Below are 26,557 nucleotides of genomic sequence, written 5' to 3'. Positions count from 1 at the left end.
TGAAAATTTCCTCCAGGAACCTAGAGAAAGAGAGGCACCAAAAAACCCATATGCGACAATTTTACAGCATCCGCCACCATCTCTCTGTCATACCATAGATAGAGAGAGAAAGAGGAAAAATTGAGGAGAGAGAAAATACACACCCGGAAACTTGGATGCCACGTCTATTACGGTCAGCCCAGCTGCCCACTTCACCGTTCGCGTCGGACGCCATGTCAGCGTTGGAAAAAACCTGGGATCAATCACGGATCTTTTAAAAAATTGGGGATAGATTGCGGAACTTTTAAAAAACTGGGGATAGATCGCGTGAAAAAAAAAACCTGGGATAGATCGTGGACAATTTAAAAAACCCAGGATATATGGGACTATTTGCCTGTTTTTTAGTTTTGAAATAAGTAGGTAGACCGACTTATGTAGAGAGAGGTAGGTAGGTTTCTATATAAATAAAGAGAGAAAGAGAGGTCAGTAGGTGTATACATTAATTGAACGAGAGAGATAGGTAGGTAGGTTTTGAAAGGGAGACACAAAGAAAGAGAGCAACAGAGCGGGCGAGTGAGAGAGAGAGACAGAGAGGTCAGCAGGTTTTTACATAAATAGGGAGAGAGAAAGAAAGAGGTAAGTAGCTCTTAAGAGGGAGACAGAGAAAGAGAGCAACAGAGCGGGTGAGAGAGAGAGAGACACATAGACAGAGATACACAGAGACAGAACGAGGGAGAGAGTAAGAGAGCAAAACAGAGATAGAGAGAGCGAGACATAGAGCGAGAGAGAGAGAGAGAGAAAGACAAAGATATAGATAGATAGATAGATAGATATATAGATAGATTATTAGATATATAGATAGATAGATAGATAGATAGATAGATAGATTGATAGATAGATAGTTCGATAGATAGAGAGATAGATAGACAGACAGATGGACAGATAGACAGATAGACAGATAGACAGATAGACAGATCGATAGATAGATGGATAGATAGATAGATAGATAGATAGATAGATAGATAGATAGATAGAGAGATAGATAGACAGACAGATAGATAGACAGATAGACAGATAGAGGGATAGACAGATAGACAGATTGATAGATATATAGATAGATAGATAGAGAGATAGACAGATTGATAGATATATAGATAGATAGATAGAGAGATAGACAGATTGATAGATATATAGATAGATAGATAGAGCTAGAGAGAGAGAGAGAGATAGAGAGAGAGAGAGAGAGAGTAAAAGAGAACGATACATCGAGGGAGAGAGCGGGACATTGAGAGAGAGAGAGAGAGAGAGAGAGAGAGAGAGAGAGAGAAGCGGCATGTGATCACCTGCCCCGTCTTATCCACACACGGCGCATCCACCGAGCACACCCAAAGATAAGACAGTATCCACTTGTCGACACGCAAAAGAACGCACTGACCTCCCATCCCATCTCACCATGCCTCGCCAACAAACTGTACAAACTCTTCGTCTGCTTCCAACTCGACCATGGCCTTATCCAGCAGACAGACCTCCAAATCAACCCCGCCAGCGCCGTTCCGCGCTGGATACGCCGACACCTTCCCGTCAAACTTGTTAGCCGCGCCGCTGCGCAACGCCTTCGCCTTCCCCCAGCCAAAGTCACAGCCATACATGTCGAATCTCGGCGAGCTTCCCATCATCACCGTAAATCTGTCGAAGTCCGACACTCTGTAAATCCTCGGCTGCTTCGCCCAGCGAGCGACTGAGTCTCGGATAGTAACGTCGTTGTGGGCAGCCACGGTCTTGTTCAGCAACCCCGCAGCCCATCCCAAATTGTTACCCAGAAGCTCTCCTGCACTCGTCGTCTCGTCAACGTCATCGAACCACGGGGAAAATTGAAAGTTCCGACGGTGAATTGGCATCGTCAACCATGTGCATGCCCGAAGTTGGATGACGTAAAAGTTGATGATTCACGTCAACCGTCTAGTCAAGTTTAATTATTTTAGGCCTCGTTGAAAATAACGATGCTATTGAAAAAATGGCTTGATCAAAAGCTGACGTTACATTGATGAATTTGAAGGGATAGTTGGCTGTGGGCGTCAATCGTCCTCCATCGTCCACCTTGGCGGAGCCCAAAGTTAGATAACGAAATGTTGATGATTGACGTCATCCGTCAGCGCAACTAATTTGACCCGGGTTGAAAATGAAGATGCCATTAAAGAGGTGGGATGACGTTGGAATTGAAGGTGTCGTTGATGAATTTGAACGAATAGTTGACTTTGGACGTCAATCGTCCTGCATCGTCAACCTTTGCGAAGGCCAAATCTAGATGACGAAAAGTTGATGATTGACGTCAACCATCAAGTCAACTAATTTGACCCTGGTTGAGAATGAAGATGCCATTGAGAATGTCTGACAAAGTGTGTTGACGTTGAAATTAAAGGTGTCCCTAATGAATTTGGACGGATAGTCAACTTTGGACGTTATCATCCGGCATCGTCAACCATGGCAAAGACCAAATTTGGATGATGAAAGTAGATGATTGCCTCAACTGCCAAGTCAACGTTAACTATTTCAAGCCAAAATGAATAATGGAAAGAAAATGATGTTCCCTTGAGGAATTAGGATGAGGAGCGATTGCCCATTGCTTTAAATTTTCTTTAACCATCAACCGTCATTTTTCCCCAATTTTGGCTGAATTTTTTAATCCCCATCAGCCATTCATAACCCTTGGACGACGACGATGACGACAAAAATGATGATGATGATAAGGAAAATTCATAGATAGTTGGATGCATGATGATGACAGCGAGGAAGTGGGGATACCTGCTGTGGCAACAGTGGCAATGGCGTAGATGGAATTGCCGAAGTATTCGGCCGGCAATGGTGGCCGAAGCCGCTGCCTGTTCTCTGCTGCCAGCCGGCAACCCACTTCCTGATCATCGTGGAAATGTCTAACCCTTGTGATGCATCTCCACATCAAGGCTGAAAGAGCCTGGAAAGATGAGATCTTTCCCAGGCCTGTTTCTTCATTGGCCTTGGACTTCAGCTGGGCCATGATGGCTCCGGGGAAGTGGAAAAACTTCTCCCTTAGCGGCGGTGGTGAGAACCTCTCTATGAATTGGGCTTCCTCTGTGAAGGGCAACTTGATGGGCGGCACGACGCCTTCAGTAGACCATCTGTCTAGCACCGGGTGCAAGGAGATGGGAAGGTTATTGCTAGAGCGTGAGATCTTAGCCCAGGCATTGAAGAAGGCCCAGAAAGAGGTGCCATCGCCGACGGCATGGTTGAAGGCGCAGCCAAGGAAGAAACCGTCATCCAGTGTCGTCACCTGCACAGTTCAGTACAAGTCAACCACTTCATCAAAGTAATCGACCAACATTTAAATTGATGAAGACCCGTTGGCGTTTAATGATAACTTTACTTCATCGTCAACCATCATTCTTTTTGGTAAATTTGGGTTAAAAATCGACAACCACCGTCAACGTCATCATCATTATTTGGGGCAAACTTGAGGTTCGGATGACGAGTGATATATCTCTCCTTACCGACATTCATTTTGCTAACATTGTGTTAAAACATCAACAACCGCCGGTTGACGACACCGTTGATGAAAAATGACCACCGTTGCTGAAGTTGGATGACAAACGAGTGACGGATGGCTCCAATTTCCGTCATCGTTAACCGTTATCGATAATTTTTGAGATAAACGATGACCGGCGCCAACGTAATAGACCCACGTTCAAACGGCCTATGCCGTGTCAAATAAACATGAAAAAGGATAGACGGTTGACGAAAACCGCCATTGACGCAAAACTCAATCAAAGTGATCGTAATTCTGGAGTCGACGACGACGTTGGGGTCGTCATCTTTGAACACCACCAACATCAAAACGTACAGAACCCTAACCTGCACGGAGACCAAAGGAAGAAGTCGTCCGTCGTAGCTAACGGCGCCACCGCAAGGAAACAAGTCGCAGACGAAGCCGGGAACGTCTTGGGCTTCCGAAAGAACGTCCGCGACGGCGACGTCGGGCGCGGCGGCGAGAATAAACCCCGCCCCTTGATCATTACAGTCGATGTGGGCGTACAGTCCGTCGCCGTTACCGTCCAATTCCACGGCAAGGCGGCCGGCGAGAGGGTAGAAGAGAGAGAGAGCGACGGAGAGAGAAGATTTGAGACGGTTTACGACTGCGTCGAGTTCTTGAGAGATGGTGGGAAGAGAGAAGAGATGGCCTTTCTGGATGTAGTGAATGGAGAACATGGACACGTCCCAGAGAGATAGCTCGCAGCGGCGAGGGTGCGTGGCTGCGACGGTGGCCGGCATGACGATGTTCTCGGATAGGACTTGGACGACGCTGGATGATGAATGCATGCTCGATTGGGAGGAGAACATATCTGGCAGCGAACCTCAGTCAGTCCTCGGATTCTGAGAGCCGTGCATATATCGAAGTGAATCTGGAAAGATTTTGTTTTTGTCGTATTCTCGAGTTATATAATTTTATGTTGATATATAATCGTTTTCTTTGTAGGAACCTGTTGACGCACAAAATACGAATCAAGCGACAGAAAAATAGCTTAAAAGCAGGGAAACAAGTGTCAGACATTGACCCTCCTCCCTCGCTTCCTACGGCAACATTGCCTTTGCATGGATATTGTATCAACTAATCTCGCCCTCTTAAAAGTGGAGACTCCTCTTTTAATAGAGAACAGGTGTTCAACAGATGCACTAGTTCCACAAGTACTAAGTTAGTGAAACGTTTTTGATACTCTTATTGGATGATTTGCTTCCGCCGAGTGAATGGATATGCTTAAATGACGCATACATCGTGAGGAATTCGTAAAGCTCTTCAATAATGGTGTTCTTTGTTCAGTCTGCAGTTTGTTTCTTTCGTTATACACACTGAGATAGTACTTGTTCTTAATGAGATCATTCAAAGATGATACATTAGTCGTACACTAAATTACTCGTGATGGATATCTACTTCAGTTGCAATTCAGTTCCTTAAGTGAGCTATTTCTCTTACTATGCAGCAACTGAACAAGAGTACATCATAATACTGGAGCCTTAGACATAAAAGAAACATCTGATGCTCACATTTGCCTATTTTAATTCTGGTTGTGCCATGAGATTGGAAAAAAACAAATCAAACACATGAAGTATATATAGAAAAAACAGGAAATGGTAAAAAGCTTGAGTTTGTTAATATTGGAGCATGTTAAACCTGAAGCCCAAGATAAGCAGCCAACAAAGTTTCTCCAAGAAGTTGAAAAGAATTTTACAAGTCATGAAGAATCTGAAATCTATGAGCTTCAATAAAACTTCAATTCCACGAAGTTTCAAGACTAGGCTCGAGTTAGAGAATATGTTAGGGCGAGACATCTAGTGCAACTAAAATCAGGAAATTTGGGCATGCATGTGTCTGGAAAGTTGCTTAAACAATTTGTGTTATACAATCAGTTTCGGTTGGCACACAGGTTTCAACAGGATTAAATAAATACTAATAATTCCACTTCCATCTCTTCTTGAACATCATGAGACCACAAAATCTACAATAACCTGCCAGGGGAAAATGTACCATGTATAAGCCGCCACAACTGGAGCAAGCTGCCAATGGGCAACATCATATGAAACAAGAGAAGCACCATATACGTATGACACATTTGCATTCCGGGAAAAAATGCACATGTTAACAAGAACTTCTACTGAAATATGACATGATTTCTGTTGTTTGTGCTTACGTCAAACATTCATATGTGTGTATAGATACCTACTTGTCAACTCTCAGGCTACTATTTATGATAGCATTTCTATGCGGAGTTGGATCCATTGTCAAAAACTGTTTGGTACTGAAAAATTCACCAGCATGAACAATATTTCAGTTTGAAGTCGATACAATATTGGTGTTTAGGCTGTACTTAAAGTACTGACATTGTTTAGACTTGATAGAGACTTTTGTTGTAGATATTTAAGATGGAGTTGTATTTTTTCTATTTTAAAAAATTCAGTTATGTTATTTTATTTAGAAATGGGAAACTTAATCAATATATAAGTCAAGAAACGGGGAATGTGAAAGACTTATGCTCTCTATTGAGTGATAGAAACCTCTATATTTTTTTGATGTAGGAATCCAACATAATAAGTTTTTCAGAGATGTAAAAAAGGTGGAAGGAGGAAATTAACCAATAATAAATAACTTTTCCTAAGGCACAAAAGATGATTGACTCGTGTCAGATGGCATTTTACATCTCTTTGATGACAACAATTTGGGCGCACCACTCAAATGTACCACATGATGAAAAGACAAAGCCAGGAGAAGAGGGGTCATCTGAGGATCAGACATTGAGGATTGATATTGGTGGACCATTCCATGCGACAACCAGAAACTGTCAAGGCTACTATATCAGTTTCACTAATGATTAGTCTCAATACAACTAACCAGATCATATTTATAAAAAAAGCAGAATTTTTTTTATATGATTAAGAGGTGTCAATTCCAAGTTGGAAAATTAACTCAGCAAATGGGTAAAGTCCATTAAATAAGACTGTGGAGGTGGCCCTTGGAAGATCCACATACACAAACAGAATTTACAATTCCATATGTTTATATTTCTGCAATAACGTGAGGCTGATTTTGAGATCAAGAAAGATAACTCTCTGAATTCGAGAGAATGTATGTGGAATTTTAATTGTCAAATGTGGAAATATTTTTTGAACAAAGGAATGAAATCTATAACATTCAGTGATATTTGGAATTAAAATGGATTTGAAGGGTAATATGGATCTTGAAGCATGCCTTGCTCTTGAATAACTTACTCAACAATAATGCATCGATTACCATGAGAGTGTCTCTCCAGTATCATCAAGAGACTTTAACAGTATAATGATAATTTTAGAAATTTTAATCTTGAGAAAGATGAGACGGATGTTCATAATTATATTTTTAACAGAGACATCGATGAGACAATATATGGTGCAAGTTAACTATGGTGATTGGACAATCAAAAGATCTGGTATGAGAGTTAAATTAATCCATGTATGACAAGCAAATTTCTTTTCGTTGATATGAAAAATTTACACAAATCGTCTGTTTTTAAGAACATTTGACTGATGAATGTGTGTACAATAAGGTTAGTTTTGTTAAGTTTGCAATATGTTGATGATATATTTTTTACCAAAAGTGATACAAACATCGTGACACCAAGAAAGTATTATCAAGTAATTTTGATGTGAGGATAGTAGTTAGGTATTGTATACACTATAGATTCAGTCAGGTCGTGATTGTTCTCATAGAAGTAACTTTTTTCCCAGAGTGAGTCGATTAAAAAGGTCTTAAAAAAAAATTGATCCTGAAAGTCATAAACCTTTAAATACTTATTGGTAAAGGAGACAAGTTTAACCTAAACCAATGCCCTAACAATACATTTAAAAGTTAAGACATTTGAGAGATCTTTCATGCATCAGTAATGTGAAGTCTTACAGATGCATATGTTTCTACACAGCTATATAATTCTCATATTGTTGGGATACATGGATGATTTTTGAGTCATCTAGGCGAGGAGCACTTTAAAGGAGCAAAGAGAGCTATGAAATAAAATTGATGGACATAGAGAAATATTATCACATGTGAGAAATCAGACCATTTGGAGATCATTGGGTTTTTTGACTCTCTTTTCTCATGATGCATTTGTAGTAGAAATTCCACGTCAAGATAATATTTCTTTATCAGCACTAGGAGATATATCATAGATATGTATAAGCACTCATAGTCTATTCCAATATGGCCGCAGACTAGATAGGATAATGTGAACCATCAAATCATGGTATCCGGCAGAAGAACTTATATACAAACTTTATAGCTTTTCACCAAATTACACTAGTATTAAAGCAATATTATGAAAATCAGTCTTCTGTTTGTTTTCCAGCAAGAATAAGCTATATTTACATTGTTCACACTCATTGACATCAAGTTCCCCATTCGTGATGAAATAGTTCATAATGGGAAGTTGTCTTTATGGCATAATTGGACAAACTCTAATGTAACATAACCCCCCTTATAAAAGGACAAAACAGGAAGGTATTTAATAAATAGTAACACGTAAATTATGGGTTCAATCATGGAAGCGTTACACATGTTTCTCCATTAAAATGAATATAAATGGGGGTTATCAACTATTAAATAATTAAACCTATTTTTAGATTGATATTCTGATTTGTATGTACTTAATCAGATTTTTAAAGAATTTGTTTACATTGTATCCTTAAACTACTTAATATGAGTTCAAAATATTTCTTATGAAATATTTTGAACTCATATTCAGAAAGATATGAATTTGCTAAGTCAAAATATATATTTATTGAATTTCCATGACTTTGTATATATTTCATAATGATTTATTGGTCTATTGTTTTGGCATTAATATGCGTTCATCATGTATCACCAGTTGACTTGTCAAATGACAACTAATCACAAGTATCAGCAATGATTAGATGAGCTAATCATCGCGAAAGGGCGCCATTAGGGCATTGTATATCACGATGCCATAATGCGCTAATACTTATCTGACAATTGGCACTTTTATGCAGAAGGCAGCGTGGACCAATGAGAAAAAATTATTTAAATTGTGATAATTGTGGTACAAGAATGAAGCAGAAGATAATAAAAAAGGGAAAAGAGAAGTCAACAATTGACATGGTACATATGGCAAACACGTGTGCCCTTGTAATTGATAAAAAAAGCGAAAAGTTGTGGACACAACACACAAAAATATATGCTATGTTAGGCAATGATAAAGGAATATTCCCATTTTTCTGATGTGAATGACAGACATCAGCATGTCATCCGTTAGGGAAAGGAAGGGGGGGGGGAATCTTGTGATGTGACACGCCGCAACACGGTGCCACTTTACTTGGTAATTGAATAATTGATCTCCTTCTTTGTCTTTTTCTCCAGTAGGTTCACGTGACATTCTCAAAGCATGCAATCACAAAAGATGAGGTGACCATGAAATCACTAGATATCTAACAATTGGGCTATTAAACTGAAAATATAAAAAGGAAGTGTCAATGCTGATGACGAGGAGAGAAAAAAATGGAGGGCTAGGATTCCTCCAGGTTCAAAGTGCGATATTTGATGATCTAGAGTTCCAATTGAGCTTCAATTTTGAAGGATGTTTGTCCTCCTTATCTTTTCATCCTCATCCTATGATCTATAAATAGAGGCGTGCATCCTTATCAAATCAATCCTTCAACTTTCTTCCTACTCATGTGGGATGATTGAAATATAGGGAGTTTTGTGTTGGGTTCTAGGGCCTTGACTTGGATGAATAAATCTAAAATGATGCGCAGCGGAAGTCTTTTGCGAATCGAACGGCATCAACAAAAACATTGAAACGAGTTACCTTTGCACGAATCTCATTCGTGATTTCTTCGATCCCGGAGCGAGACGAGTCGAGCTGCTCAAGTGTGCAGCCTCTAGACGTATCCACGCGGTCCTCAGCGCGTCGGATCTCCTCCTTCTCGTTGACGAGCCCCGTTCTTTCTCCGTCGGCGTCGTTACGTCGTCCCGATCACATCAGGGATGGAGAGGGGGTGTGGGGAGAGTGGAGAAGAAGGAGAAAGGCCCCTGAACAATTCTGGCCTGGGTGAATTTCGTTCAGGGCCTTCCCCTATTTATACTAAGTGGGTATTTTTCATAAAAACCCCCAAAACTTAAGTATATCTTCCAACGTCCAAAAGACCATTTGCGTGTGACCCTCTAGGCCCATGTATCAGTCTAGTTAATGACTCCAACGGCCCAATAACCTTTATTGGCCTACCAACATAATTAACCATATCATCATATAGATTAATTAATGTCGAATCGATTTAACCGAATCGATAGGTCGAGACTCCGACACGTGGGGTGCCAAGCTACACCTCGCGTCCTAGAAGATACAAAGGAGTGTGTATTGACTCACTCATGGAACCTGTTCATCATCAATTACCGTGTATGTATAATCCTTCATCCACTTGATGCTCCTTGGACGACTTAGGGTATGGTCAACTGTCAAACCCTAATCGGTCATCCGAGTTAGTACTGATGCATTCGGAAATCATCGGAGAACTCTTCTCTGATATTTCACTGCCTTGGCCAAGGACTTCGTTGCATCATCTTCCTTGAGCTGTCACCTCTTATACCGAGGGTGGACGATCCCATGTTGACCACTCAATCGCCTTCGTGTACTTCTTGATGCACCTAAACTAAGACCGTTTAGAATCCCATGATTAGAGACTCGTTAGCCATAGCCAAAGTACAACCGTCCGTCCACAAGACGTCTTTGGTGTCTCAGGTCTAAGGACCACTTACACAACCATGACGTGAATCAACTTGATTGACAGTTAGGTATAATACCATTCAGGGATTCGTACGGATCAATTCAGTGAACTCTTTCCACTAAAGAGCACCCACTATCTATCCTTAGTGTCGCCACACTAATGGCTACGGGACCAGCCATACTCATCATATGAGTGAGGCTAGATAGTGCTATTCTATCCGGATACTTCAATGTCCTTCTCGTGTATCCTCCGAATAGGAATATTTAGAACACATGCTTAAAGACTAGTGATCTCCATATTACGATCTCATCGTAATTCACTAAGTCCGATCATGTATTCATGGACTTCATTATATGCATCACACGTGCACTATAATGAATATGTTCTATTAATGAATATGGAACGAGATGTGGAATGTGTGATTGGCTTGCCGGCCACATATATTTCCATTATTTTGAAGATCCATCAACTGTGTTCTTGGTGCCCTATATGGATGGGAAGAAGCAAAAGAAAAGAGAGGGAGCTTACCTGCACTCACAAATCATCATGATCTTGGTAGAATGTAAGGTTCTTTGGTTAGCATCTTTGTCTTTCATGGTTCTTTCTCGAAATCATTAGTAAGGTTGTCGCTTTACTACATATCTCTCCATTTCATCTCCTCCACACATTCTGCATTCACACATCTTACCGGCTTCATTTCACTACACTCTTCAGAAATACGAGTTATTACTATGTACTTACTACTCTCCTCAAACTTTTTCTCACTACCTACTAATTACTCTCCTAAATTTTATATCACTATCTCGATTTGTATGTTCTTGTCACTTGATTTTGTATTTAGTGCATATTGTTTCTGATATCAAATATTAACCATATTACGAATTAAATCCTTAATCATCGTTCACTGTGGGGATTATCCTTACTCATCACTAGCTTAAATTTCTAAGTGAGGAAAATTTTATAGCTTATCGAATAATCTCAAGAATACAAATGAAAAATTATGACCAAAATTTGAGATTGTCAATTGAACACACTGCTCATATGGGCTTAATAACCCCACAGGCTATGTAATTCACTTGGAGTTTTAATATAGATTGACATTTCTTTTCATGCATGAAATTAAGTGAGGTACCCACATAATAATCAACAAACTATTCTGTTTCTAAACAAAAAAAGGGGTATGATGCCCGTGATGAATTAGGAGCATGTGGTCAGTTCTTTAACACCAAAAACATGCTTCATCATTCATATAATTGTCATTGAATGTAGTTTAATGGCTCTGATTGACATACCACCGAAGTGTATGTTATAAACACAAAATTCAGTGATGCTCATCATTTAACCATGATATAACTGAAAATTACCATTCATATCAGTAATGCATTATGCACCAAACATTTACATAATGCATTCAATATTGTCATATAAGATGATGAAGTAAGTCAAAATGCCAAGACTATTCTCCCTTTCTGACATGAATGACATGCATCGGCGTGTTTACTAGAAAAATATATGAAGTGAGAATCTTGTGATGTGGAAAGAGCCAACGCATTACCACATCACAATAATTAAATATCTTTGTTATAATTGTTTATTTTTCTTTATTGCATGTACATGTGACACTCGCTGAGTGCATGATGGTATGCGAGGAGGCAATCCTGGCAATCATTAAATGACTGACAATTGGACATTTCACCCGTCAACAAAAAATGATAAAGCATCAATGCTGATGATGAGGATAGAGAAAAATGGCCATTAAAGAGGGCTCCATCTTCAAAGCTTGCTATTTAATCATAGAGATGACCGATTGAGTTTCAATTTTCAGGGATGCTTCATTTCACCTCTCTTTCAATCCACATACCCTCATCTATAATTAGAGCATGTCTCCTTGCCAAAGTAATTCTTAAACTTGCTTCCTACTGATGTGGATTAATTAAAAGATAGTGAGTTTCTGAGATTCATCAACCCTATTCTTGGTGTCCTAGGTGTATGAATTGAGGTAACTGAGAATAGGGGAGCTTACCGTCAACCAAACCACAATGACCCTGGTGGAACGTAAGGATCTATGTTAAGTATCCTCGCCTTATGCTGTTGTTTCTCGACCTTGTAGTTAGCTTAGATTTATTTCTATTTCATGTATTGCCGTCATATTGCCTCTGTACACTCTCTAATCAAATATTACAACCTTCACGTCATTGCCCCATCTTTAACTCATGCTTTATTAACCTTATACGATTCCCTCTTTTCCTTGGTCCACACATGGTCATCATTTCATTCTTGCACTTGTTCCATCTTCTCAAATCCTAATTCTTGCACTAGTTCCATCTTCTCAAATCCTAATATTACTATCTACTAATTACTATCATCGTCTTTATTATGGTACTAGTTATCACTATCTCCCCTTGAACTTTCTCGTCACTTGACTCCATATTTTATATACATCTCATCTCAGCACAATGTTCACTATTTTAGGAATATTGAAACCTTAATCAGAGTTCCTTGTAGAGATAATATGTACTCATCAGTAGCTAAATATAAAAGGTACACATTTATATTTTTTTGAACAATCTAAATAATACATTGATTAAAAAAAACCCTAATGTTTAAGCCTATCAAATCAATATTAGCACATGAACATCTTAGGAAGAGGGTCTATTAAATTTAAACCAATACCTTCCTAGATATTAATCCCTCCCTCATTCTCTCCTCTACCTCCATGAACTTTACATACATGTTTTTAGAATTACTTCTGATGCTGTTGGTGTTAGAAAACCATATGAAAGCTTCATAATCATGATTTATTCACACGATCTTATTTTTGGGGAAAAGTAGTACAATATGTGACATGAAGTTCCACAGGCATATGGTTTACTGAGACGCATTGAGACAAGCCACATATTCAGCTTCCGTTCCAGATGTTTGGTTTCTCCTATAATTTTCACTCTGTAAGAGAGCTGCCTAAGCAAGTACATAAATCTAACCAGAAACCTGTGGACAGCTTGGCAGTCCATGTGTATGAGGTTCTAATTGTATCGCAATGCACATCTAATAACCAAATAAGTTTAAATCCTATACTAATTTTGGAATAGTAGAGAGATCAAGATATTTCATCATATGATTTTTCCCTCATGAAATGTATTTCCTCGTCCAAAACGAGGGCCTTTTAATTTTCTTAGTTTAGCAATAGAACATTTAACCATAAAAAAGGTCCGCAAAGTTTTTTTCTAGTGATTTTTTTTGTGATATAAAGGAAATTAGTGATTTTCATGTGGATGGCTTAAGGATATAGCTCCATGCATTTCATCTTTCTTTTCTAGTATCCCAGTGGCTTTCATCCATATCCTTCACATGAAAAAGGTTGAATAAAAATATCCTCTATCTTTTAACATACTAAATTTTTAGGTTTAAGGTAATATTTCATCGACATAGAGCATCAGAAGAATCAAGCTACTGTCACTTTCATTAAGATTTTTTCATTTCTTATAGTATTTTCCTTTAAAGCGGAGTGTTAACAACTTGATATAATTTGAATTATTTTTACGAGAAGCCCAGTTTAGAAAATATATATTGTTGTCCTAATGGATTTCTTTTTTTTCATCAAACTCAAAACCTATGTATTGCTCCATTTACGCTTTCTCCTTCAACTCGCAATTTGGGAAGGATTTTTTCACATTCATTTGACATGGCTCTAAATTGTAGGACGTGATATGGTCAATTAAATTCATAATTTTTCATTCCAAGAGAAGGTTCAGAAGTTCTCATAATTTGCCGTTGTTTGCCTCTTCTTCCATTCGATTAGGGCTCAAATTATCACTCAATAAAGGACAAGGGTTCCTAGCCAAGAAATAGAAATCTCAAAATAATCTGCTTATGGTTTTTGTTTTTATAATTGCATTATCTACATTTGATATTCCAAATATGACTTTCTACACTCTTTACATGCAATGCCTTCTCCGAAGCATCATAATACTGTCTTCGTTATGAGGCCCAATGATGATGATCAGAAAATAATAAAATAATCTTGGCAAAGCCGGTGAATTAAGGTTTTACAGTTTTATTGTGAATTATTGATGTTATTGTTAAGCTTTAAATTACTGCCTATTGCTGCTAATGTTTCCTGTGTTTCTACATCCAATATAAATTCATTCGACGCCATTTAATACTTGACTATCAAACATGCAAAGAGAGTACTATTTCATGAAAATCACATTATAGATGTGTACTGCAAGATAGGTTTTTGACATTATATTGTTTATACAGTTTTACATTAAAAAATTAAATAAATGAAACTTCACTTCAGATTAAAAAATGTCTAAAAAAATAAATTATATTTAACACTGTTGTTAATATTTTGTCGTCTTTTGTCCTTTATGAACTGAATAAACTACTTAAACTGTTTCATGGAGTTTATTGAAAGTTAATGGCATGTTCATCTTCTGGACTATGTTTTACTTCCAATTATAAAAATAAACAGATAATATGTAAAATAGTAATCCAGTCTATAGAACTTGGTCCTCTAATGTAAAGTTCCAATTAAAAAGTCATCTAGGTCCATTGCGAGAGGTTATTTTTGTAGTATTGATAGTATTCTCTGCCAATTTGATCATGTTGGTTACAACATAACAGATTTTTCAATAACATTCATACCTTCCCACCTCGTATTTCTGTGTTTCCAGATTTCAAACAACATGAACACACATGATTTTTTTGACAGAATGCTTTGCTTTTTTTTAATTTTTGTCTTTTGGAAGAATTTTTACCTTTCATTGATGAGTTATACCCAGGGGTATATCTAATTTATCATGGAACCAGTTCCATGATGATGTTGGCCATTCATTGTGTGGGAATAAGTGCTCCTTGTCTTTAATTTGCAGATTTCTAAGATAACATTTGCATAAAGATGAAATTTGTTCTCCAACATCTTTTACATCCCTATCCAATCGTAAATGTTTTTAGGCAATGGCCACATACACGGTAGTATCTTAGAAGGAATTTATGTTTGCCAAATAGCAGAAAACTTTGATTTTTTGGACGTTTAACCAGAAAATTTTCCCAAGCAGATTTAATAGTGAAATCCCAATGTGAAATCAGTATCCAGATGGGTTTACAACTAATATTGGAAAGATTAATATTTTAACTCCTAATTTGTGATATTGTGGTGTCATCAACTCCATCATGCGTGAGACATCGATCCCATTGCTGATTTATCAGATACTTAACCATTATATTTTGGTCTTAAATTTAGATGCTTTTAAGGGTTCCCAGAAAACCAAGTCCTGTCCAATTTTTATGGCAGACCAGAATCTCCCTTTGACCATCGTATAAATTCATTCATTGGTTGAAGCAAAGTTTGAGGTTCTGGATCCTTTTTGGGTACAGTTTGACTACTTATGGTTGGATCTATATTTCCAAACTTGGACCTAATTAGTGATGCCCATATGGTATATTTTGTATGAAAAAAAATGCCCTTTTCATACGAATAATTTTTATGATTTCTGCCAGAAATCTAAGCCTAGTTTGCTCTCATCTAGAGGGTAGCATAAGTTTTTCCAGAATGTTCAATGACCCTTATTGCTTCAGTCCTTGTTAGACCCCAGAAAATTTGCCATGCTCTTATGAATAAAGTGTATGATTTTCATGGATGCATCAAATACAGATAGAGTATGCATGGGTAGCTGTTCAATACATGATTTATCAAAATAACTTTCCGACGTGCGGATAAAAGTTTACCTTTCCATCCATCTAGTTTCATACAAACTTTGTATAACATATGATCAAAATACATAGCTGTTTTTTGTCCAATGAATATAGGGCATCCTAGATACATAAAAATGAAGTGTTCCAGCATGAAAATTTAAAAAATTTGCAACATGACTTTTCTGTACTAAAGGGGTTTTGTCAGCGATAGAGAAAGCACTCTTCACTTTATTGACTTTTTCTCCTGAAAATATTTCATTTTCTTCTACTAATTTCATAAGATTTTTGAATGATTGTTTCTTTCCATTTTTAAAAAATTGAATCATCTGCAAACATGCAATGTGAGATAATAGGTGCTTCGTGCTTGGTATAGTAAGTTCCAATAGCATATGGTGTACTCTTAGAGTAGAGGTTTCGACTCAAAACTTCTTGTGCTAATACAAATAAGCTTAGTGATATTGGATCACGTTGTCTAAGGACCCTTGTTCCTTGGAAAAAAGAGGTGGAGTTTCCACCTACTAAAACTAAAAACTTATTCATTTCATCACATAAGTTTATCAGATCTATCCATTCTAAGTTTAAAAAAAATGTTCTAAAACTGAAATGAGAAATGACCATTCAACCCTATTGTACGCCTTCTCCACATAAAGTTTGATAATAACATTTTGGCCATCAACTTTATGATTTAGGGACTGCGTTACTTTATGTACCAGGTAAATACTCTCATGGATAGTTTACCCTAGAACATAACCAATTTTTTCATTGGAAATTAATTTTAGTAGTACTGAACTTAACCGTTCATTTAGTATTTTAGATACTATTTTGTAGGTTCATTTCAAAGAATGTTGGTGGTGTTTGTATTTTAGGTTTCAACTCTATGAATGTTGCTGTCAAACTTTAGGTGCAATCCTTTTTTTCAAAAACATTTTGGATGGCATCGTAGACCTCTTGTTTGATTATCTCCAAACAACATGTAAAGAATTAGGGGGTAAATCCATCTGATCCTGGTGCACTGTCAGAATGCATGGATTTTTGAGCGAGTTTAATTTCTTGTATATTGTTGGGCTGTCTACACAGGCTGAGGTTATCTACTTATGTACTCCTTTTGGTAGAACCTCCGGGAGTATTTTATTAAATGGAGAATATTGTTATGTTAATAATGTTTCTTCAGGAGTATTTTATTAAATGGAGAATATTGTTGTGTTAATAATGTTTCGTCATGCTGCACTGCCTCTAATTCCATAGTTTGCCAGTTGTTATTTGTTTGGGTCTCACGGTGGTATTGAAATCTAGTTTTGAGCATTGGTTTATAATCCAATGAAAATATTTTGTGTTTTTTACCTTCTTGCATCAATTTATTTTAGTTTTTTTTTTTTAAGGTTCATTAAATATTGTTCTTCCTTTAGGATTAACTCTTGTTTTAGAAAGGATAGTTATTATTCTTGAAAACCATCCCATTTCTTTTATAGTGTATCAATATTTTGTTCAGTTTTTCCCGTTCAGCATAGATATTTCCAAACACCTTATGATTCTAAGTTTTAGGTACTACCTTAAGATTTCCTAGTTTGTTTCTAAGATTTATCTTGGGGTCATTGTTGTGAGTTAGAACCCAATATTTTTTAACTAAGCCAATGAATTTTGAGTGTTTGGTCCACATTTCTTGGAATCTGAAAGGTGGTTTTCTTAGTTTTCTAGCAACTTCTGGAAAGGAAAGGATCATTAGGAAGTGATCTGATAAAGTACAAGGCAAATAATTGATAACATACTAACGGTGAAGTATGGCCCTGCCATTCATTAAGACTTTATCTAATCTCATAAATTCATTTTGGTCTTCTTCGACCATTGCACCATGATAACTGATTTGTTTCATTTTTAGGTTTTGATAGCCCTACCAGCATAATGGCTGTATTAGTTCCATCGATATCATTCATAGTTGGATCTTGAAACCCTTTCCTTCTAGAGCAATTCCTAATCACATTGAAATCTACTCTCATAATCCTTGGCAAACTAGATATAAACTGTCCCATAATTCATTCATTTGCTCTTCAAAACAAGATGCATAGATGAAGGATATCAAGAAAGTTGTCTCCTCAAAGACAATTTCAGTTATGCTCTGAGAGCATTCATGAATACATTTAACGGTGATATTGTTGTCCCGAAAATCATTATTTTTTTGTCGATATTATGCGTTGCATCTTTGGAAACCCAATTTCATTCTATATTGACCAATATTGTTTTGGACAGTCACAGGTTCTAATATACCCAGAGTGTTAAGTTTATTCTCCCTTATTAATTCCTTAATCCTCATTCCTTTTTTGGCTTTTGAAATGCCCCTACAATTCCATATCACTGTATTTATCATTAATAAGTGTTGTGGGTAAGGGGTTATCGCAATGAGATGGGTAACTAGAAACTTTGCTAGGGTTATCAACCTTTCCAATTGGATTCAAGTGATCGGGACAAATATGAAGTTTATGATTGCCCCCAGATTCATCGTCTGAAGTTAGATTTCCTGGAAACTCATCTATGGTTGTTGTGGGAGGATGAGGTACAACATTTAAGGAATTTTATTTTGTAAGTGATGTGTGAGTATCGATTCGTATTGATTTACTGTGATTGTAAAGAGTGTTTCCATTGTCAAGGCTCTAGGCATTCCATGCATCATCAGTCTGGTGAGATGCGCATTTTTGATGACAGAAGGGGCCAACAAAGGTAAATCTGTCCATGCTTTTTCTTATTTGATACCTCATAGATTTTTGGAATACTTCTTTTGGAATTAGTGATCTGAATATCGGGATATGATGCTTTTATATTGTGCATATTGGTACAGCTTCTAATTGGGTTAGGAGTGATGATGGTGGGCTGCCATCGGGGGTCGGGATATCAAAATGATTGATAGAGACCATATTGTAACTGAGATTTGATGATGGTTATCAAGGGAGACAATAAGTTTCTATGGGTGTATCTTTATCTGGTTTCGACGACTTCAGTATACATTTTTGTCTCAGTTGGAATTTTGTGGACAATATCAGATGTTTTAAGTTATCAGACCATATGGACTGATGATGTGTTTTTCTGTAGATTATGGTAGTAATGAGGCTTTGTTGTATGTACTGATAGCGAGATTTAAATTTCTTTCCGCAGGTATCCTTTTTGTGTCCAACAATTTACATTGTGTACAAAATATAGGATGCTTCTCAATAATGACTTTGTGTTTAATGATATCCTTAGCTCCATTCTGAATGAGAATGTACTCAGAAATCTGATGTGATATGTCTACTTCGACATATGCTCTAGCATATCGCGGGCTGGTTAAGTGACTAACTCTTGCATCAGCCTCAATAATTGTTCCAATCATAGAGACTTTCAAGGGTTATGGATTAAAGATATGGTGAGGAAGGCCTGGAAAGTCTATCCATAGAGGATAGAAAGTGAATTCTTTCTCAGATGAGAAGTCCGACGTCCATCTTTCTCATAATCTCCTGGTCCATTTTCCATACATTTTAAAAATCATTTTGAGTGTCAAATTGTATGATGACGTGTCTCTCATCCAAAGCAGTAACTATGAATTCCTTTCAAAAAAAATTTAGCTGTTCTAGTTTTGTAATGATAAAATCAACTTTTGGCCTTCCGTATGTGAATTTCCCTCCAAGTGTGTTTTGAAAAGGTTGGGCCATCAGCATGATTGCCTCATCTCAAAATGTAATGATTTAACTCCATCACACGAGGAATAATTTCTCGCAAATATTGACTGGATGAAATTTGAAATAAACATTTATATGTCCACATTCTCTTAACTTGTCAGCATTTTCTTGTCCCATGTGTCGATAGTTGCACCAGGATTACATCTTTAAAGGATATGGTTAGGCTCTTGTCAGGTTTTAGCAGTGTTTCTAGAGAGGGTCATGTAATTTGGGTACAGTGGTGTAGTCCAGAGTTTGAGTTGAAAATAGGATTAAACTGGTGGAGGTGTGAGTCAGATATTTAAGGTTAGATGTTTGATATGCTATTTAGTTTTTTTTTTGTTTCTGTTGTACTTTCCAAGCAAGATATCTATCTATCCATCTATCTATCTATCTATCTATCTATCTATCTATCTATCGATCTATCAATCTATCTATCTATCTATCTATCTATCTATCTATCTATCTATCTATCTATCTATCTATCTATCTATCTATCTATCTATCTATCTATCTATCTATCTACCTATCTACCTATCTACCTATCTACCTATCTACCTATCTACCTATCTACCTATCTACCTATCTATCTATCTATCTATCTATCTATCTAGCTATCTATCTATCTACTTATCGATCTATCTATTTAACTACTTATCGATCTATCTATTTATCTATCCTTTTTTATAACTAACATTTTAATTGATATGAACATGACAATACGTTGCATACCAGTGCCCTTTAGGCATAACCACCATAGGTATTAGATTCCTTGTGCTGATGTGCATTGACTTGAGCATTCTGCACTTTTTTTTCCCCAAAACTGCAGTTTAATGGTCGTGCGTTTATCCTTTCTACCTGTATTTGTCATATCATGTCGGTTTTGTTTGCTGTCTGTAATGTTCTTATGTTGCATTTGCTCCTGCTCCATATCTTCTTCATGGATATCTCTTCATTTGAATTTAACTCTTTTTCCATCTCATTTGCTTCATTTTACAATTTGAAATCAGCGTGGATGTCCGTTATGCATTCTTTATGTGATATTCCACTCTAGGCAGTTATCTGGATAAAAGATACCACAACCTGCTTTAGGGTAGGAACTAATATCATAAACACAGTTTGATTTTGCAAATGTCTTGTAGAAGTTGTTATTCTGCCAGACATTTGCAAATGTCTGGTAGAAGCCGGTATTTTGTCAACCAGTTGCCAGAGCATGATTTGAACAAAAGAAAACTCATTTTGTACTCCTGTTCCCCCAACTTCAGCTCCAAAATCAAACTTCTTTGAAGAAGATTATCTTAGATCTTTGATGAAAAAACTAGGAATCTTGGTGGTACTGATTAAAGACCCTTGGCACCTATGGTATTTGGTTCCTCCCTTGTCCTTGTAAGCTTCTTCTCCTTGTTCATATGGCGTTTCTTTTGCTCTTTGGATTTTTATTTTTATTTTTTTCCTCCTTAGCGCCATACTTCTGTGCTCTTCTTCGCGGAAATATATTTATCACTTTCTTTCTTTTTATCCTCCTTTATGTGCCATACCTTTTGAGGGTCCCTCATTTACCTCCGTTGAGCTCCTCCAAGTTTTCTATCTCTGATTTTGGTTCCCTCGTTCATTGACTATTGTTCTGGTTACATCAGTGATTGGTGCAAGCTTACACCATGAGTGATCTTTGGTTCAGACCATGCTCTAGTTTCTTGATTGACGCGTACCTGCCACTTCCAGATTGAACACAGTATACCGTAGCTTCTATCTTATTTCATATGCAATTTATCGCTGACTAACTAATATGGTGATATCATATAACCATGATGTAGTGTGAAGGAATAGTATATGACACTTTTGAAAACTTTAATGTTGAATAAAATATTCTAGGTTCGATAGATATATTTAAATGTTGAAATAGATGTAATTAATACGAGCATGCATCAAATGTGTTATAGATCGGCTCATAACCTTAAAGCAATACATAAAAAGATAGATTTCACCTAGTATTCCGGGAGGCTACTGATTTTCTCTCTTCTTTGCATGTCATCGATATCTCTGCATCCTCCTCTTGTCAGTTGTGGTAGATCTTCTAATTCCTGGTCTGTCAACTTTCCTTGTGCTAGTTGCTTGATGTTGGTTATCCCCATCTATTCCATGCGGGAGTTGCCTTTTTACATCATAACATTTGCTGGTTGATAGACTTTAATGCTCCTCTTCATTTACCATTGCTTTCCCATGTGCTTACACATCTTATACATGGTAAGCCCAATTTTTTGGCGTTGTAATTGCCTCTTTCTTGGTCCGGTAACGCCTCGTTCCTGCAAAAAATCTTATTGTTTTTTTTTGTAACGATGCATGGTTAGCTATAGCATCTGCAAATGCATTTCCATCACGATAAATATGAGACAATTTAATAATTTAAGGCAAATGTGTGGTTATTTTTTCCCACCAATTTTGTACCGTCCATAGGTTACGTGTTCGTATGTTAATGATTTGACATAATGCTGATGAGTCTAATTCAGTGTACAAATTTGGTATTAATAATTGTGTGCATAGGTCTAATCCATCAAGAAGGGCTCAACATTCTGCCTCCATATTCTTAGCCACATTATGTGATGGTGGACCTCGTCGTGGACGTCATCCGGTCGGTATCAATTATGATGGCTCGGTACCAATAATAGATAGTGGTATCGAACGTCAGCGGGGTCATCGTCTGGAGAGTGAAACCCCAAGTGGGTAATGTAACTATGATGCAATGCGTGATGCGCCTAGGTGTCATATGTGCAGGTGCCGACTCGCAGGAGGTGCCGAATTCCAAGCTCGATGAAGTCACTGGGTGACGGTAGTGGTGACCTTTCGAACATAATCAATCTGTATTGATGGCAGACATCATCGGGGATGTCGTCCGGTCGGCACCGAGTATGATGGATCGGTACCGAAGATAGATAGTGATATCGAACATCGACAGTGTCGTCGTTCGACGGGTAAAACCTAATGGCTAAGGGTAACTACTACATGATGAAGAGACGTCCTACATGTCATACATGCAGGCTCTGACTCGAGGGAGGCGCCGAACTCCAAGCTTGGACTGGGTCGCCAGGTGACGGCGACGGAGGCCTCTAGAACCTCGTCAGAGTGATGAAGGCGTCTACCGCCAAACGCAATCAATCCGTAGGCCTCGCACGTAACAAACACACTTGTCCGTACCAGTAAGACGGTCAAAGTTGTCGTAGTTTCTCTCAAATACCTCTCTCACCTACGTAGCCCGAGCGCGGTGGAGTCAAATTGAAATTATACTGCAAGAGATAAATAAACGAGCGTCGGGAGAGGATGGTGTACCTCGTCGTAGGGCTCATGGTGCAGAATTCGTCGACAGACGTGGCAGTCAGACCGGGTGTGATGGACACGCGCCAGAGAGTGAAGGTTGAAGGGAGAGGGACAATGCTGAGGATGAGGCGGGTGGACCGTGTAGGTGAAAAGCTTGAGCAGTCTTGCTGGCTCCGGTGGGGCGATCGTTGGCGAGGATCGGTGCGAGCAGAATCAATTCAGCAAGTGCGAGCGAAGATCAGCGATCGACGGCGGTCACGGTCAATGCCAAGGTTCGGGAGGGAGTTGACAGTCCGTCGGATTCTTCTGGTGGCAACTGGAACCTCCCGCATCAAATTGCGGGGCAGGGGTCGGCAACGAAGTGATTGTGGGAACCACAGGATCCCTCAGACCACAACGAGCAGATGAGACGACTCCGTGCGATGGTGACAGGGGAAGGCATGGCCAGTATGTTTCAGTAGCAACCGCCATCAGTTGATTGGTTATACTTCGGGAAGCACGGTTGGCGCCGATCAGATGGTCCACGGGCGCTACCCTTTCTTGGCCCCCAAGGAGAATGAGATATCCATGAATGCCAAGGCGGCTGAGGGGAGTGGCTGAGTTTGCCTAACGATGGTGTGCCGAATTCTGGATCGCCAACGGATGTCCACAGGATATCAACCAGGACCCTTTCTGGATCGTCCGGAGCCTCTTAGAAGCAGCAGAGCAAGTGAAATCTCACGGCTCGGGAATTTGACGACGGCCATAGGGTCCGGGTCGCCGGCAGATTGGGCGAGTCCATTGCAAATTCGTTGCGGCTGCAATCGTTGCCAATCGACCATTACTTGGGGTCTTCTATCTCACGCGAACTGTCACGGTGCTCCAGGGATGAAGCCGTGATCGATCATACGCCTCAATCGCGAGCCAGCAGGGGAGTGCGATTGTGTTTCTTTCCCTTTCACGGAAGCAACTGGATGGACGCTGCAGGGTCGTCGACTCTGGTTCTCAGTGGACGAGGAGGACAGCGAGGAATCTTTCTAGTCTGGCAACGGGAAGGTGCTCTCCGCCAGATCTCCTTCGTCTTCCTCTGTCTCTTGGCCAATTCTCCCTCTCCGTTCTTCCTTTTTCTTCTTTTTTCTTCTTTTTTCTAAGTGGTGAGACCAAGAGAAACAACAGTAATTTTCTTCTTCTTCCTGGTCTAATGACCTCGGGTGCGTCCTCTTCCCTTATAAAGGAGGAACAGGTCAATTGGGCCCCCTAAGTGAGTCAACAAGGGGGGGGGGGGGAGTCTGATCCATTAGGGGCCCTTATAGAATAGGCCCCCATGCGCCCATCTCTCTTAAAACTCTCGATTAAAATGATATTGCAAATATGATTTAAAATTTTTTGCAATATTACAAATATTACAAATAACTCTGGGTTAGCCTTATATACCTTGGTAACAAAATCGAAGGCCCTCTCTGTTAAGCATGGAAGACTCCATCAAGAATAGAAGCAGAAAGAGGGATCCAAAAGAGTGGCATATAATTTTATTGACAGTAATCCGCAGTCTGACTTGGTCACAAATATATGTAGGGCTAAATATGTCGTTAATGGGTGCTATTAAAAGTCTGGTTAATGTTTTGGGCAAAATTTGTGAGACATCTATTGAGAGATTTGTCTTCATATTACAAAGAAGTTATTTCCTGTTTTAGTGACATTATCTGGACCGTCTGTTCTGTTACTTTTCAGTTAAAACCATGACTGTACGAGTTATTTTGTGATTAGACATGATATTTGTGTGTTGATTGGTTGCTGTATGACATGTTGTTTCGTATTGTCTACTTATGTTCTTAAGTTGACAGATTTTGAATACCATGAGCCTATAATGTTCAAAAGTGGATAGACATTGCTGATATTAGGCTTCGGCAAGCGTCACCTGTCATGTCACACGTCACAGTGACGGATGATGTGACGGTGACGGTTTTACGGGTACGTGATGGTGACGGTGACGGATGATGACGGGGGCATGATGGGGATGTGACGGTGACGGGTGCTCAGGACGCGTGACGTAACGGAATGGCCTTCATGGATGACGGCCATGAAATTATTTCTAAATATATTTAAAAATGCTATTTTTAAATGTTTTAATTTTCTGTCATTTTCCACATAAGTCTATGTTTTTTTCTGCCCACACAAATCGACGCCGCGTACAAATAATTGGGGATGCATCACTTAAATTGTCTGCCCTCTAAATTGTCCATAGTAAAACAATAGGGAATTTAACAATTATAGTACTAACCATAATATCCTATTTTCTTGATAAATTGATGAGAGAGAGCGAATGGGCCACAACCAGAGAGATTTTGTTGGAGAGAGTGATAGAAATAGCGAGAGGGAGAGCAAGTGAGACATAAAGAGAGATAAAGAGAGAGAGAGAACGAACGAGCAAGTGAGAGAGAGAGTCTGATAGAGAGCGAAAACAGATAAACAGAGAGAGAGGGAGGCACAGAGGGCGAACCAGAGAAAAGAAAAAAAATCTCACACAGAGCGAACGAGAGAAAGAGAGAGGGGAAAAAGACCAACCGAGAGAGCTAGAGAGAAGGGGCATGAGAGGAAGATGAACAGAAAGAAAAAGTGAAGGAGAAAGACCAACCAACTTAGGGGTTTTTCACATCACCAGTGACGGTGACGCCGTCACGGTGGCGTGGACTTGATGGGACACCCAACGTGGGGACGTGTCACAAAATGTGATGGTTTTTTTGGAATATGCTGGGACGCGTGATAGCACGGTGACGTGATGAATCTTTCATCACGTCACCGTCTGTCCCATTCTCTCATCCGTTTCGTCATGTCCCGGACATGCCGTTCCCTAGCTGATATGTCCTTTCGCTAACCCTCTCTTGAGATATTTCTAGATATCATCACTCTGAATTAACTCACTCTCTTGCGTGTGACGCACGTCTCCGCTCCACTAACAAAGATAGCACCTTGAGCCTTCTCATATTTCTTTATGCTCCCAAAAGCATCCTCTTTAGCGAGCATACTACAAATAGTTTTTGCAATCATTAAGAGATTCCACAGCTAACTTTGCAACCATGACGTTGACCAAATGCGAATGGAGAGGATTGCTTATTACAACTTTATTACAACAGTTCCCAATGAGGTCCAACCATTTTTCCTCTACGCTTGTGCACAGAAAGTCATTGATAAAATAATATTCTCCTTAGGAGGACTATACCTTGGGAGATGCAGAGCTCGAGGAACAAAGAAGCTGTCGCGCAATAAAAACAGAAGCATTGAATGAAGACCATACATTATGTCATCTGTCACGTCACACGTCACCGTGACGGCCACGTGACGGATGACATGATGGTGACGGTGAGGAATTGGATGAGGCGTGACAGTGATGGTGACGCGTGACGGGTTGTCCATACGGTGACGGGGTAGTCCGGACGCGTGACGTGATGAAAGATCAGTGACAGATGACGACCGTGATGGAATTTTAATACAATTTTATTTTTTTATTAAATAGATGTTAATAATTAATTTGTTCCCGGGATTTGTGTAAAACATGAACCATTTTTTGACGTATGTTTTGCCGGAGTAGAGCTTCTTCCGAGATCGTTCTTTCT

At 38.8% G+C, this 26,557-nt stretch overlaps 1 protein-coding gene and 1 long non-coding RNA gene across 2 annotated transcripts; both read right to left on the bottom strand.

The window, feature by feature from the left end:
- Positions 1 to 4,373, bottom strand: LOC144713044 (putative acetyltransferase At3g50280). The gene is made up of 4 exons (XM_078587524.1): positions 3,865 to 4,373; positions 2,782 to 3,286; positions 1,323 to 1,807; positions 1 to 232 (listed from the first exon to the last, which is right to left on the bottom strand). The coding sequence occupies exons 1-3, from the start codon at positions 4,348 to 4,350 to the stop codon at positions 1,428 to 1,430; spliced, it is 1,371 nt and encodes a 456-aa protein (XP_078443650.1). The 5' UTR covers positions 4,351 to 4,373; the 3' UTR covers positions 1 to 232; positions 1,323 to 1,427.
- A 17,133-nt stretch (positions 4,374 to 21,506) lies between these two features.
- On the bottom strand, positions 21,507 to 24,131 carry LOC144713195 (uncharacterized). The gene is made up of 2 exons (XR_013583974.1): positions 22,977 to 24,131; positions 21,507 to 21,966 (listed from the first exon to the last, which is right to left on the bottom strand). It is a non-coding gene; the product is annotated as an uncharacterized LOC144713195 (long non-coding RNA).
- Positions 24,132 to 26,557: the final 2,426 nt, after the last annotated feature.

This window comes from Wolffia australiana, chromosome 15, assembly GCF_029677425.1.
Source record: "Wolffia australiana isolate 7733 chromosome 15, ASM2967742v1".
Taxonomy (NCBI): Eukaryota; Viridiplantae; Streptophyta; class Magnoliopsida; order Alismatales; family Araceae; genus Wolffia; species Wolffia australiana.
Note: the sequence above shows the minus strand (reverse complement) of the source record. Positions and strands in the feature narration are given on the sequence as shown.

Excerpts from the sequence above, each read along its gene's own strand:
- LOC144713044 (XM_078587524.1), bottom strand. The coding sequence starts at position 4,350 with ATGTTCTCCTCCCAATCGAGCATGCATTCATCATCCAGCGTCGTCCAA. Across the intron at positions 3,287-3,864 it reads TTCCTTTGGTCTCCGTGCAG|GTGACGACACTGGATGACGG; the intron begins GTTAGGGTTCTG and ends TGAACTGTGCAG. Across the intron at positions 1,808-2,781 it reads TGCCACTGTTGCCACAGCAG|GAGAGCTTCTGGGTAACAAT; the intron begins GTATCCCCACTT and ends CGACGAGTGCAG.